This window comes from Lycium ferocissimum, chromosome 12 (assembly GCF_029784015.1).
Source record: "Lycium ferocissimum isolate CSIRO_LF1 chromosome 12, AGI_CSIRO_Lferr_CH_V1, whole genome shotgun sequence".
Lineage (NCBI taxonomy): Eukaryota > Viridiplantae > Streptophyta > Magnoliopsida > Solanales > Solanaceae > Lycium > Lycium ferocissimum.
This window is the reverse complement of record NC_081353.1, coordinates 32,717,957-32,733,809: the sequence shown is the minus strand read 5'-3', so window position 1 is coordinate 32,733,809 and position 15,853 is coordinate 32,717,957. Positions and strand designations below refer to the sequence as shown.

The 15,853-nt window shown below is 31.9% G+C and overlaps 2 protein-coding genes across 2 annotated transcripts; both read left to right on the top strand.

Annotated features, from left to right (window-relative positions):
* Positions 1–6,494: 6,494 nt before the first annotated feature.
* On the top strand, positions 6,495–8,844 carry LOC132039951 (transcription factor MYB36). Its single transcript, XM_059430516.1, has 3 exons — positions 6,495–6,793; positions 7,093–7,222; positions 7,781–8,844. Exons 1-3 carry the CDS (start codon positions 6,658–6,660, stop codon positions 8,634–8,636), a joined length of 1,122 nt encoding a protein of 373 aa, XP_059286499.1. The 5' UTR covers positions 6,495–6,657; the 3' UTR covers positions 8,637–8,844.
* Positions 8,845–12,819: 3,975 nt separating this feature from the next.
* Positions 12,820–14,400, top strand: LOC132040546 (TPD1 protein homolog 1B-like). The gene is made up of 2 exons (XM_059431196.1): positions 12,820–12,955; positions 14,000–14,400. The coding sequence occupies exons 1-2, from the start codon at positions 12,877–12,879 to the stop codon at positions 14,320–14,322; spliced, it is 402 nt and encodes a 133-aa protein (XP_059287179.1). The 5' UTR covers positions 12,820–12,876; the 3' UTR covers positions 14,323–14,400.
* The last annotated feature ends 1,453 nt before the right edge of the window (positions 14,401–15,853 follow it).

The window sequence follows — 15,853 nt, the reverse complement described above, 5'->3', positions numbered from 1 at the left end:
AGTTTAAACAACACACAATTTGCATAAAGATTGGGATATTTTATAAAGATACACAAAAAATTGATATATTATATTCTTGTTCCAACCTACCAAGCCAACCTAATTAGACAAGCTATAGCGTTTGTATAAACTCCTAGTTGACTTAATACTTCTTCTGTTGTTCCTTTTTTTTTTTTTTTCCTATATAATTTTATTTGACTAGTTTCCTGATATTTGCATGGACCAATCAGTTTCCAATTAAAACAATTTAATTAAAAACATTGTAAATAGTAAACCAAAGGTCAAATTCCCTTACATCATCATCAGGGTAGTTGATCTTTCTAGAAAGTAGAAACTGCAAAAATATTTTTTTGTGTACCTAATACGCGGCATTGTACTTTTCAGTAAAAAGTCAAAATTCTTTTATGTCCCTTTTGGCTTACCAAGTGTCAAGAGGAAAAGTTTTAAAGTAAAATAGTCAAAAATAAACTACTTGAGTTGGGAAATTAGAAGGAAAATGCAGTAACTTCCAATGGCCAATATTAATTTTCTTGTTAAAAAGAGAAAAAAAGAAAACCTATAAACAACAACAACAAAAACTAGTGTAATCCCACAAGTGGATCTGGAGAGGATATTGTGTACGCAGATCTTACCCCTATCTTATGAAGACAGGAAGACTATTTCGGAAGACCCTCGGCTCAAGGAAAGGTGAAGAGGCTATACACTATAGTCTAAATTTTTGAAACTTCATGGCGGTAGCTATTTTTCAAAGAGAAGGCCGGAAAATGACCAGTGCGCGTTACTTCTAAATCGAATATGAATTAATTAGATTAGTACATTCTAGATATTATATGGTTAAGAAAAAAAGGGTGCAAATCCATGGTAACTTAATTATAAAGTCAGTAAAGAGATAAGGCCAAGTCAATTTCCTTGGATGCCACATTGTGATATAATTCATTATGGGTTTGTTAAAATGAGGGGTTGACAATCGTACATATGAGTTAAAAATTAAGGGACTAATTAAGAGTACTCAAATTATATTCTTTTATATAGTATTATTCTACAAAAAGTGAATGAAGTGATAATAACAGTTGTATTAATTTATTGATGCGGCTTAATTATTGTTGAAGTAAAACAAAGGTCATTAAAGGTCTCCTTCAAAGAATATTTGGTTATAGATTGTATAGAAAATAAAATTATTTATTTTATGTGTATCAAGAGTCCATTGTAGAGCATATTTGTCAACCCTATTGTAATTAGAGAGGCCAATTTTTTTTTCTGGTTCCTAGATCTATATAAATTAATTTCCCTTAATTCCCTAATGTCTCTTTCATTAATTCCTTGCCTAGGTGGATCATAGTATCATAGTTTAATTTTATAACTTGAAATAATAGTCATAATTAGTCCACTTTATATGAACGTTACGTTGTTCATACATGAAATCGTTAATCGGATAAGAATATGAGACTTATTACTAATCAAGCTAGCTAAGAAACTAGCCATCTCTCTCTCTCTCTCTCTGCGCGCGCGCATGTGTGTCTATATATATATGGTTTTGCATACTGGTCCGATGAACTCAATAGCTTTGACCTGCGTATTTATTTTGTTTGTCTTAAAAATTCATTTAATATGTATAAATTATTAATTTAAAACTCATTAATAAAAGTTAAAATTTCAAATCTTAAGATACATATTCCAAGTGGCGATCAGGCTGGAATTGGATGTGCCAAGTTTGTTTGCTTGCTTAAAGGAAGGCTATCCGATGCGATCAATTACCAAACACTTAATTAACATCATAGTAAGATATTATTCAAGCTAATATATTTGTATAGGATTTTCATAAAATAGGGGTGTAAGTGAAACATTTTAAAGTATAAGGGTTGTATCTGCACATGAATCATATTACATGAGTGTTTAGTGTATGTAATTTACCTAATAATATACTACGGAAAATTGAAAATGAATTATTTTGAACTCGCTGAGTAATTTATCATACATTCTAATGTAAGTTCAAAAGTACTTTTTCTATTAAAAAAACTGCCTTGCCACTCACCCTCTTATTCTAACACTATTTGCAGATTCATATTAAGATTTTCCCCAAATTTCTTTCACAAAATTAATGAAAACTATACCTTTTAGCTCTAGGTAACTTATGATAATTGAGATTCCATAAGTCAAAAGACAGATACTTATCTAAATAAAACTAATCAATCACTTGTACTATATGAGAGACTAATTAGGAAGAAAGATTGTGGGGTTGTTTTGGTAGGGCAAAAAGCTATTGTGCCCTAGCTAGATATTAATTTAGGTGCATAAAGTAAAGTCAATTAAGTTAGCACCAATGATACCACATTAGAATTATTTTTGGTATTCAGCGAACAGAAAGCCGTACTTATCTTCTTATATTGTCAATAATACTAAGCTATTGATAATACACTATTTTTTTTTCTTTTTTCACGTACACACACATTCATGTTTCGTGTCGAAAATATTAGGTTCAGTTGCACCCGAAACTAAGCTACATCTGCCACTGCCAAGCTAGGTACTCCCTTGTCCCAATTTATATATGTATAATACTTCCTTTTTTAGTTTGCCTCAAAACAAATGTCATAATTTCTTATTTAGAAGTAATTTGACTTTAAACTTTCCATTTTAATTACCCTTAATGAGATTATTTATAGTTACACAAATGTTTATAGCTAATTTTAAACCAAGTTTCACAAAAAAAAAAAATCTTAAACTTTATGCTCAGTCGAACAACGCTATATAATTGAGACAAAGAATTAGTCCGTGGATATATAGTAAAAATATAATAGCTTAAACTAAAAATATTCCATGGATATATAGTAATTTACGTATAATCCCTGTATGTTATGTATACAATTTATGTATGCCGACTAGGAAAAATAAACAGTGAATGTGGCCGGCTATTTGTGTAAAAATTCCTTAATTTATTAGGTACATAAAGTAAAGTCAATTTAGCTAGCACCAATCAGAGGCGGATCCAGCATTTAGATTTTGTGGGTTCAATCTTAAGATTTTTAATGATGAACCCATTATATTTTAAAAGTTAGGGATTCATATCTACTATTATTACAATTTTAATTATTTTTACACATAAATTTATGCCCCGCCTCGGAAATTAGAGGTTCAATTGAACCCCCACTTAATAGGCTAGATACGCCCTTGGCACCAATGATACTACATTATAGTATTTTGGTACATATTTAGCCAACAGAGCGCCATACTTATCTTGTTATAAATATTATTTTAAAAAATAATATTTTCTATAAGCCAAGTGTTAGAGTCTTGTTGATGATGCATGAAAATTGATTAATGTTTGTGTCAATGGAGAGAGAGAGATTCTTGTTTATGGAGAAAGACAAACAGAAACATGTTTTCTTCTTCATAAAGATCTGAGTCAGTTTGCTTATTAATTTATCAAAACACCTTTTGAAATTTTGATAGTTTTCTGCTTGTTATTTCTATGCAAGTGAGGTTCTTGGACCTCTTTGTCCTTCTGATAATCGTTGTTTAATACACAAAAAATGGTTTTATTAGGAAATAATATAATATATATAGTAGAGGGACCAAGGTCAATGAAGGTTTGTTTTCTCTCTCTCTGAAAAAGCATTGAATTTCTTATAATACATTCATTTGTTTTTTTTCCCTTACATTTCTTTTTGAAAGTTTAAGTTCTATGCACTAACGATGATGGTGTAAAAAAATGTATACACAATTATCATTTAAAAGGTAATTACAACAATAACTTCATTCAATATGTTTGTTGGTAACCTAAATTAAATGATACTCTAATTAATATGTTATACCAAATTAAATTACATGTAAGTGCGAAAAATTCATTATGTTGTCAGTGTATATAATTTAACACTAAAAAAAATAAAAGAAGAATTAACTATGGAATTGGTCCCTAACTATCGCTAAATAGGCAGTAGGTAACAAGTTGTTTTTTTTTTTTTTTTTTATTTTTTATTTTTTATATTCCTCGCTAATCCGTCGTTGAATTGGATTAGTGACGAATTTTAGTTGTTTAGTGACAGAAATTGCCCGCCGCTAATTTCTATTTTTCAGAGTCTAAATTCTTCTTTTTAAAGAGTTATTTACATGATCCTGATCTTGATTGAAACCCTAGCAACTTGTTTCAAATAGGGTGTCTAAAAGCAACTAATAATTTATGTAAATTACCCTTAATGCCGTAATCAGCGACTTGACTCGTTGATATATATAAGCAGATGGTATTAATTTATTATATTTAAGAAGACTTTAAGGTTTGTTTGTGACGGGGCTGAATAGAAAATGATTTTTACAAGTGCTTCTTTTTTTGTTAAATTTAATTGAATTATGTATAGTTCATCTCGATTTTATACTAATTATTAAAGCAACGATAACAAAGTAAGAGCTAATGTCTTTCTAGAATGCTTCATCAATAACGTAATTAACTAGATGCTGAATTGCTAAAACAAATTGATATCGGGAAATTGTTGAAGTATTTCCTAGCCGGAATTTTATATTTAAACCAATCTAACTAATAGCTTGATCTCTCTCTAGTGCAGGAAAGATTTAACAGCAGTTTCAAGACTCAACAGCAGATGCAGCTTTTGGAGGAACTTTTATAGATAATTAAGGACAATATATGTTGGGATACTCGGGTAAAATGAAGAATACTTAATAACTTAAAGCCGTATTACATAACTATAAAGTAAGGATGATCAAATAAGAGCTAAAATAACAAAATAAATGAGATATAAAGAATTTGAAGTGAAAACAGGTTGTCTACTTGCTATCAAGCTTATAAAAATTAGAGGAAATGTGATATCACCTTCTGAGACCTATTATTAAAGATTGTATGTAATTCATGGAAGCCGCAAGGCTACTATTAACCATGTCTGACAGGAGACAACCCAATGTGCAGATTTTTTAGCAAATGAATTATCATAGACATGCCGAAGATTTACTAATCTGGAAACTCATGCGAATATGAAGTTTCTTCTCCTAGCAAATTTGAACCATTGTAGATTTTAAACAATTGTAAGCATTTTATTTAGTTTTTCTAATGTACCAAAAAATATATATACGGCGTTTTTTTCCGTTAACTTTTTTATCTTTTTCTCCATGTCTTATAGTTAACTCTTTTAGCTAGCTTTGTTTTTTTTAATTTTTTTTTTTTATCTCAACTTGCCAAAGTAAGTTATGTTCTTAATCTGGTTCCACCAAAATGAACCACTAAATGAATATGGATAAATTGTCGATGTATGCAAGTTGGCTGACATAAAATGCCTATCAAGTTGGAGTCCAAACAGTTTACCCACATAAATATGTCTTTCACTTTTTTCTTCTTAAATATTTAAGAAATACTCATCAAGTACTATAAGTATCCTTTACTCGAGAATTAATCGAGCCATAAAGTTGTAGAGACTATATAACTCCAAGGAGTATAAAAAAAAGAATTCGATTAATCTTGAGACATAAAAATGGGGATTTAGGAAATTCATGTTTATTGATGTTAGAAAATATACTTGTCCCACCCATATCTTTTAGATTTTGAGTTGAATACTCAATTTTTTTCATGTGATATTAGAGACGAAATTTAGTAAAGCCATTTTCTTGATGCAGCTTATTCTATCGCTTTGGGCTTCTCTTTCTCAAATGATTAGTCGATTGAGCTGCTCTAAGCTTCTCACATCTTCTCAGTTCAGCTCATCGAGCCACTACCTTTCTTGCACACTCACTCTTTGAGCCTACTGTCTCTTTCTTTGCTTCAGGCTCACTCCTTTGCTCGCTCGCGCACACACACTCTATATAATTTAGGCTACTCTCTTATGAAAAAAAGGCCAAGAAACAAAAAATAATAAGCCAAAAATAATCTTCAGAACAAATGTAAACCTAGAATTGGGTGAGGAAGGATGTTAGAGAATACAACTATTCCTTATTAGTTTGTGAAAGAGTTTTCCAAGAGGTTATAATATCCTAATCAAGTCACTCCACTCATTAGATACTCAACTTCTTTCACAAGCGAATAATCAACAAAATTTGATCTAACTGTGGAACTACATATTATGTTGTTCGAACTCTTTAAAAATGTATGTATGCGATACTATTAGAGGATCCAACCCACACCAGCAACATATATTTTTAGAAAGTCCGAGCAAGGCTCTGCATATTATATAGTATATGTTATGTGCTGTAAATTCTTATTTGAAGGCACATTTAATTATCTTTTGTCTGGAACCAATATCTAAACAAAAGTAGGGCAATAATCCAAGATTTTAAGGGCAGTGTTGGCGACAAATTAAGAGGATGGAGTCTTCTTTCTTGATTTTAGCTGTAGAATTTCATCCACATAATAAGATAACATATTAATGAAAAAAGCTACACAATTTTAATATTATATTTTGAGAGAAATTTGGATAGTCCTTTGTCATGTTATTAATAAAAAATATTAGCAGTGAGCTAATCCAAAAATGACAGATAAACCCTAGAGAGATGAGAAGACTTTTTTGGTTTTTCAAAAGTATCACATCACCCACTCTTTTTCTACCTATAAAACCAAGTCTTCTCTTCCAAAAAATTTCAAACCAACAATTATCACAAGTACTTCAAGAGTTAAAGATTTTGGAAGCAAAATTCATTAGAAAGAAAAAAAGAAAAAAATTAAATATGGGGAGAGCTCCATGTTGTGACAAAGCAAGCGTGAAAAAAGGTCCATGGTCACCAGAAGAAGATGCAACACTCAAGGCATATATTGAAGAACATGGCACTGGTAACAATTGGATTGCTCTTCCCCAAAAAATAGGTACATATTCTTCTATTTGTCCTCTATGTATCGATTGTTTCGATAGAAAAGTACATTAAAAGTTTCAGAGTTTGTTTTTTCGAGACTTATTTGATTGATGAAGCTACAAATCCTCGAAACTTGTTTGAGACTGGGCTTAAGAGATGTGGAAATTTTATTATAATAAGAAAAATACCTTAAACATTGAGAGTTTTTCAGGCCTAATTTGATTAAGGATGTTTTAATTTTTTTTTTTTCTTTAGAAAGACCTAGAAATCCTCATAAACTTGTTTGTGACTGACGCGTTGTTTTTTCTATAGGGCTTAAGAGATGTGGGAAGAGTTGCAGGCTGAGATGGCTCAATTACTTGAGACCTAATATTAAACATGGTGGATTTACTGAAGAAGAAGACAATATCATTTGCAACCTCTACATTAGTATTGGCAGCAGGTAAATATTCATCTCTCTCTATCTCTCATAGATAACCACAAGACAATAACAACAAAAAGTAATGGAAATCCAACTAAATTACTTTGTCCTTTAGTCCTTGTTACGTTGTTAAGAGATCATTGTTATGAATTTCTCTCATCTCTATAAGGTTCTTAAGACCTTTTCTTCATGTTTCTCGTTCATGATCAAAATTCCTTTCCAATTTAAATTTGCTTAAGTTTGTGCGGCCTATCTCATCTGAAAGCCTAATTAAGCTGTCAGAGAGCAGACTTTTACTTAATTGTATTATGTCTCGAAACAATCTTTATCTCATCATGTTTAAAAACCCTTTTTGGAAACTTTAGGTTCTTAAGACCTTTTCTTCATGTTTCTTGTTTATGATCCAAATTCCTTTCTCTAAGTTTAACTTTGTTTAAGTCTGTGACGGCCATCTTATATAGCTGAAAGCGCGATTAAGTGTTAGAATATAACAGACTTTTGATTATTTAATTATATTATGTCTCGGATCGTGCAACCTTCATCTGATTATGTTCAAAACCCTTTTTGTAAAAACTTTAGGTGGTCTATAATAGCTGCACAACTTCCTGGAAGAACCGACAATGATATCAAGAACTATTGGAACACTAGACTGAAGAAGAAATTGCTTGGAAAAAGAAAACAATCTCAAATGAACAGATTATTGCTTGCTAGTGGTGGCCAAGATCTTAAGGAACCAAATGGATTAGAAGAAAATTCGTTATTACAAAACCTAAGCAACTCGGCTCTTGAAAGGCTTCAACTTCATATGCAACTTCAAACCCTACAAAACCCTCTTTCTTTCTATAATAATCCATCACTTTGGCCTAAGTTAACCCCTCTTCAACAAAAAATGATCCAAACCCTACAAGCTAATGGCACAAATGAGAACCAATCACCCCTTTTCGCGCCGATGAATCCTAGTGAAAACCAAGCTCGTGATCATGAATTAGGGCAGAAAGTTGGGATCAATGAATTTGCTAGTACCATGAGTACTACTAGATTCAAGGTGAATGAATTAGTGGAAAAAAGTCCAATTGATGACTTTAACAACAATAAAAAAAATGCTCTTGACACAAACATAGGGCAAGAAAACACTAGAGAAATCCAGATTCAGGGTGTTCAGGGGTTTAGTCAGCTAGAGATCGATGACCTGATACTCAACAACAAAGGATCGGTAGGCCTGAATTTGCCTTCAGAGAATCAACAGATAGCCGAATTCGACTGTTTTAAGGAGATGGATGATGGATCAAGGGACAATTTGGCATGGTGGTCTAATGATTTTGACACAAATACGGCTTCTTCATCAAATTCTTGGGGTTCATCTTCAAATATTCTTCATAACACTCATGAAGGGATGTATCATCAAGATTATGCACTAGGATATAATTTGCAGTGACAGATAGTTATGAGGGTGTAGAGAGGCATTTGATAATATTGAAAGGGGGAATAGGGAAAGCTTGTGGGTAAATTAAAGTTTGTTGTAAATTTTTGTGTGAATAATGCTTTCTCTTTGTCATCTTGCCATATAACTTGTATGACGTGACTGTCAGTTAATATTTCCTTTTTGTTATCTCTTAATGTAAAACATATGCTAGTATTATCCATCTGAAGTCCATTTGAGAGTTAACTTAACTAGAGTGAATTATATATTATGACAGACTATATATTTGTCGTGAGACATTTGGTTCACGAATCGAAAACCTATCTCATAGCGAGGCCGAGTCTGAATGAGTATATATACTTAGTCGTTGGAGCATCCCGAGTATTTCATTTAAGGGTTGTTCTTGTGCATTTCCTTATTAATTTTATAGCAGTTAAGTTATTGCTTCGATTCTAAAAGATATAACTCTTGGGAATGATGAAATATATGCAGTCATACTTCATTTTTTTGCGAGAAAAGTACGTTAGGGTTTGTACGTACTTAGTGGAACATTGAAATAGTTAATAATTGTTAGTTAATATAATCAAAATATTTAAAGTATCTTGAAATGTTTGCATACCTCCTTGTTTTATTGCGTAATAACTCCTTCTTGTTGTCCTTCGACGTTTGCTGTACGGAGTTTGGGGGTTTAATTATGATGTTTTGTACGTGGCTCGATTCTCGAGAAGGAACTCTTTATTTGGAGCTAATTTATTGAGGGACAACAAGTTAAAGTATATAAAAATTAGTAATGCACGATTTATAGTGTTGAGATTACAATGTTGATTGTATTTTGTTGTAAGGTTAGCTCGTTGTATTAATTGTGCGATTATCAATTTTGCTGGAAGGAAAAACCAACCAAACAATGCATTAACAGTGCTAGTTTTTATATTATATGGAGATCAGGAGAAAATTAATGAAAAAATAGTCCTTTAATGTTTCAGGTTGGTTTAATTCCTTTTTAAATATATACCAGATAGTTTTACTCCATTATGTTACTAAAAAAGCGAGCATTTTGGTCCGATGTTGTTTATAATACACGGCAATAGTGATCTTTAATAATATTAACTCGTGAGAACTAGGTAAATTAATGTAATTTGGTGTAAACATGCACTAATGTGAATAATTTTTACCGCAACTTAAATGACCCAAAAAGTGATTGTAGGGACCAAAATAACTCAATAAAAAAAAAAAAAGTGACCAAAGTAACAATAGGACCAAATTGCAAATTTACAGTTAGTATACTTAAACCTAAAGATAACAAGTTTCCAAACAAACAAAACTTACTTCGGGGCACTTTACAACCCCTAAAACAACGATCTAAACGTTTACGTATACTTGATGTATTGAGCCTACATTATTGTTTGCAGAAAAAGATATCAGGTTCTATATAAAATATTGATATTCCGGCGTTTTGAAACATGACTAATCTTTGGTCAAAGTATGAAAAAAACGTGAAATTTCAAAACTTTAAAATTGAAAAAAAAAAAAAAAATATAACCCCTATTGCGCACTAATTTAGTGCGCAATAGGACTTTACTGTAAATTTGCAATTTGGTAACTTTTTTATTAATTGAGTTATTTTGGTCCCTACAGCCACTTTTTGGGTCATTTAAGTTGCGGACTCTTTTTTCACCCTCACCAGTCACCTATCAAAGAAGAGACTTCCAGACCTATAGGATATTTTCTACTTAACTTTAAAGAAAGAAGGCTACAAATAGTTTAACCAATCAAATATTATTATCTCATGACCAACAAGAAAGAGGGGAGAAAATATACCAGAGATCTACTGATCAAGAATTAAAAGTAATTAAAAATGGAATTATTCTTCCAAATACAACAAGACAAAGTCCACCAAATTTCCACACAACTAACGTGAGTTACAACTTTCATATAGTGCATTCTTTTCCTATTTATTTGTTGTTGAAGGACTTGCTTAAAACTTGAGAGAAACTAAAGAGAAGGGATTTAATTAAGTTATATATATTAAGTACAAAGATCGATTCTTTAGACTTTTAGTGTAGTACATATCATTTTTGTCAGGTTAATGACAATTGATATTCATTATAGAGATTTATTGTAATTTAAGTGATGTGATTGTGTAAATGTGTATATTAGAACTGATCAACTGGCTCAAGATGGTGGAATTTTGGAAGGCTTCTCTTGTGAAATGGTGCAATTATATATATGATGTAAAAGCGTTCAAGTCTTTTCAGGTGGGGTACGCGCGACTGCGTTGATGATTGATGATTGAGTAGTTTCATCATAAGATGTCGTATGAGAAGCGTGATTTATTCTGTGTCAGCCAAGGAAGGATCAGAGTAAGAGCAATCAGCTGAATGATTGTTATTCCACTTACAGTTAGCAACCGACTATAATTTTGCCAATTTTTTGTTAAGATTTTTAAATCAGGGGAATAAGAGGAAATTGGACTTTTTTTTTTCAATAAGTATTTGTTTGGGGAAAGAACGTCGTTGTCCCCCGAAAACAAAATAATTATCCCTCCATACCCCTACTTTCATGCCCCTGAAACGATTTACCTGAAATGCCCTCGAATTATGATACCAACATGGTATATAAATATACTGAGATAGCATCATGTTCATTTATTCAAAGGACACGTTTTTTCCCAAAAAAACCTCTATGATACCATCATCTTGTGTACATATACTATGATGGTATCGTGGAGGACTGCTTCAGTCCTTCAAGGAGACATTCCTCAGTCCTACGCGATACCATCATGGTACATAAATATATTGAGACGATATCATGGATGATTGCTTCAGTTCTTTTCTTAGTTCTCCATGATACCATCATGATATATAAATATATTGCAAATGGTATCATGAATGAAGGGTTTGGGCGAGGGGGTACTCGGGTAAATATTTTAGGCCGGTTGAGTAAGAAGCGAAATTAGTCTTGAAGGGAGCATGAGCGGGTAAATATTTTACATTTTAGGGTATTTCGTGTCGTTTTCCCTATTTGTTTCCCGGCCCATACCCTATTAACTGGGCCAGAAGTTAGCGGAGCTTGGGTAAGCATGCCCAATCGATATGGGCTTAAATTAGTTCATTGATATCCAACTCACAAAACAAACGAAATAAAAAATAAAAAAAGAAGAAAACCAAAAGAGTACAATAATCAAACACCAAAAAATTCGTTCCTCTTCCCCTACTATTTTATCCTCTTACCAATTTTCTAAAAATTGATTATTTTTTCAAAAATTTTACATAATCTGAAACAAACCCGAATTCTCAACACAAATATATATAATCACCGATAGTCAAATTACAACTAAAACACTCAAACTACCGAATTAAAATGGAAAATGCTGAAATCAAGTAACTAAGGATAGAGATGAGAAGTTAGACTATGAGAAAGGGATGAGAGGAACAGACAGTTTTTTCATAATACGTATCTCCTTTCTTTCAAACACTTAGTCCTTTTTAACTTGTTGCTAAATGGGCCTAGATCCCAAATCAACTTTTGTGAAACCCTTTTGGGCCTATTGCTGCTTCTTGGCCCAATTGCTACTTCTATGATATCCATATGATTCATAACATAATCATAGCAAAACTTGGTAGTATTAGATTGCTTCAAAATGAAAATAGAAGAATTGGATGATTTTTTTTTTTTGGTTCCTGCTGATTCCTTAATTTTTACTTTTGATTTTAAATGGTTTTCAAGTTAAAACATTGTAAGTATATCTTATTTAACAGTGAATGTGGAGCTAAGTTGTGCGTTCATCCGAACTCAATAATTCAAATGAGTTGTGGTAAAATTTCAATTATAACTCATAATATTTATATCATGGATTCACCTCAGACACTATTTATTTTCTTGGATTTTTTTTCCTGGCATAACAACTATTGGAGAAAAAGACAAAGCTATTTATCAGACTCTCTTTGAAATGTAATGGATTTTTTTTGTTGCATGAGATTACAATAATATAAAAAAATTCTGAAAGATGTTATTTTCTTACCAAACTTTGTTGATGAACATTAATGTGTAACAGCTAGTGTACTATTCAACATTTTTTCATTAAACTGATTATCTAACCAGATGTGTGCAATTCAATTCATCATTGCAGAACCACGTGTTTTCTCCTCATTATATCTTAACGTTCAAAAATCTGTAAATATATATATCAAGTTTCACACCTAAACTCACATACCAATATTTCTTTTTTGTCACACTAAAGTTCTCCTAGGGGCAGATGCTTCATCCTTCAAGCCATGGAAAATACTTATGGCTAGCTTTAGTGTCTTTGCTTCTCTTCCCCTTCACAACTTCATGTATGTTATTCTCCACATTTCTCAAGTAATTAATTCTGTTTTCTGCAATTTTTCTTCTTGTTGTTTCTGAGTTTTTTGGTTTTCCAGCCAGTGTTCGATATCTGTATTGTGGTCTGATTAATTTAAATTTGTGCTGAGTAAGACTCATTAAAAGGGAAGAGCTCCCTACCAGCTCCCGGTCTCATTTATAACTTATTTGACAAAGCTTCTTGAAAATCGAAAGTGTTTTTCTTAATAAAAAAGAAGTGTTTATTTTGGAGAATTAAGGTATTTGTTCGAAACTCTGAGTGAAAAGTAAGTGTGTTTGAGTTATAGCAGAAGCTATGTTGTTTAATATATGTTCGCCACCTTATCTTTTATGTTGCTCAAGTAATTAATTGCAAATATTTGAGTTAACTCTTACTTATAGCCAGTTTATTAAGAGTGCATTCTTTTTCCTCTATAAAAAGTGTCTATTTTGGAGAGTTAAGGTCTGTTTTCAAGCTTCCGAGTGAACAAAAAAAATGTTTTTGAGTAATTGGAGAGAGAATTTTTTGATATCGAGAAGAAGCTAAGAAAGTATTTTTTTAAAAAAAGTACATGACAAAAAACACCTTTCAAAATAAGTTAATTTTGGAAGTTGGCCAGACATGCTCAGTCTATATGATCTTACAAACTTACAATGTTGTAAGGTATGGTAAATAATTTATGCAGTTTCAAGGGCGCTTGATAAAAGAAAATGACAAAGAAGAAGAATCTCAAAAGTTAGATGAAATGTCTATATTTGAGTTTAATTTCTATATACTGACAGTATAGATAGTTCGATTCCTTCTAGGAAATTAAAGAGTTACATATGACAAATATAGTCTTCTTTTTCCATATTCAGACTACGGAGTCAATGATTTGAGCAATGAATATTTGATTCTTTCTTCAATATAGAATCATTCACACCAATTGTTTTTTTTTATAGTATAGTGACTAAAACATAAATTCGAATTTGAAAATGAAAAGTGTCAATTGCCCTTTACTTGTTATTCATTCATTTAACTGATTTTTAATTTGTAGGTTGGTTTGACTATACAAGGAAATGTTCTCCAAATGATATACAAATATACCAAGGCCCATCTGGTTTTAGTGGTCTTCATATACCCCAATATACAGTGCAAATTGTGAATGAGGCCTCAGCTAATGATGGGGTATTTGATGTTCAATTACATTGTGGTGAATTTGCTTCTGCAAATTTGATTGAACCATCAATATTTAAAAGAATTGGTTGTGGTATTTGCCTCTTGAAAAATGGCAAAAGGATTCTCCCTGGAGAAGTGATTTCTTTTGAGTATTCAAATATTCTTCCTTATGATTTATCTGTTAGTCAAGTTAAGTGCTGATTATCAGAGGCGGATTCAAGAGTTTATGTTTATGAGTTCTGAATTCATAACTGTTTTTGTTTATCGCGTTCGAGGATAGATTATTTATGTGCATTGAATACAAATATAGAGTTTGGGTCAAAGCTATATATATATATATATATATATATACAGGTCTTTTTTGGTTCCCTAGACGGTATCCGGTGTCCTTCGGGCTGGACTACTTCGGATTCATATCGGAAAGTCTCACTTTAAAAGATAAAGCGCTCTCTGCCAAAACCGAACTCGAGCCTACATGTCCTAGTGTTTGTAGGCCAGTCCGCGACTTAAATAACCTTGAAACTAACAAATGGGACCAAAATAACTCAGAAAAAAAAAAGTGACCAAACTAGGCTTTGCGCACTAAAAAGGACCAAACTGCACTTTTTCAGTTAAGTCCTTTTGCGCACTAAATTAGTGCGCAAAAGAGGCCGTCAATAAAACCCTTAGCCATTTTCAGATCACTCTTCCTTCACCTCCTCCATTTTCACTCTTTCAACATACTTTAGCCTCCCCAAAATCATGTCTCAAAGCTACCGTGATACCGTGAAGTTCGAGTTGCAAGGTCAACTTAGGGAAGCTCTTGAAGATAATGAGCTTCTAAAATCGTTACTAAGAGAATCGGAATGGAAAGAGAGTTTTGCAAAGGAATGTCTTGGAGACTCTCAACTGGAGGCTAAGTCTTTGAAAGAGAAACTCAAATTTTGGAGGATGATTTGTGGCCTCTTGATGTTGGTTGTAGTTTTTACTCATTTTTTTGCCGTTTAGGTTTATTATTTTCTATGTATTTTGTATTTGTTTTTAGTTGTTTTTTTTATGTATTTTGTATTTTCTATGTCTTTTTTTATTTTTTGTCTTTTTGGTATTATGTAACTTTTCTGTTTTTTTAATGTATTGTGTAATCCGTACTTTTTTAATGTATTTTTTATTTTCTATGTCTTTTTTTGTATTATGTTTTTTCTTTTATTTTTTGTCTTTTTTGTATTATGTAACTTTTTTTTTTTTAATGTATTGTGTAATCTGCACTTTTTTTAATGTATTGTGTATTTTGTATTATTTAGAAACTTGTCATCTTTAGGTTTAAAATATTATATTTGAATGTACAAATATAAATATTATATTTAAAAATAATTCATCTAATATGAGAGGTTCAAAAATAATTCATTGCATTAACAAAGCAACACATCATTTTTTTACAATAACAAAATATTCAAAATAAAACTTCAAGTACGAGAGGCTCTTTTACTCCGAGATGTTCTGCCACCCCGAGACATACTTGCACCACCACGGCCTTATTGCCCACACGAACGCTTATCATGGTCATACTCCTTACATGTAAAGCACTTGCGAGAGTAAGTCCTATCACTGACATCCATTTGATTGGGCATACGACTTCGTGAGTTAATGCCCAATGTACGGATGTAATCCTTGTTAGCAACCATTGAAAACGACTCTTTTGGCCAAAAAGCTTGATCACCAAGTGGGTAGGTGGCCGGAATATGCTTTAAGGTAA

Excerpts from the sequence above, each read along its gene's own strand:
- LOC132039951 (XM_059430516.1), top strand. The coding sequence starts at position 6,658 with ATGGGGAGAGCTCCATGTTGTGACAAAGCAAGCGTGAAAAAAGGTCCA. Across the intron at positions 6,794-7,092 it reads TGCTCTTCCCCAAAAAATAG|GGCTTAAGAGATGTGGGAAG; the intron begins GTACATATTCTT and ends TTTTTTCTATAG. Across the intron at positions 7,223-7,780 it reads TACATTAGTATTGGCAGCAG|GTGGTCTATAATAGCTGCAC; the intron begins GTAAATATTCAT and ends TAAAAACTTTAG.
- LOC132040546 (XM_059431196.1), top strand. The coding sequence starts at position 12,877 with ATGCTTCATCCTTCAAGCCATGGAAAATACTTATGGCTAGCTTTAGTG. Across the intron at positions 12,956-13,999 it reads CTTCCCCTTCACAACTTCAT|GTTGGTTTGACTATACAAGG; the intron begins GTATGTTATTCT and ends TTTAATTTGTAG.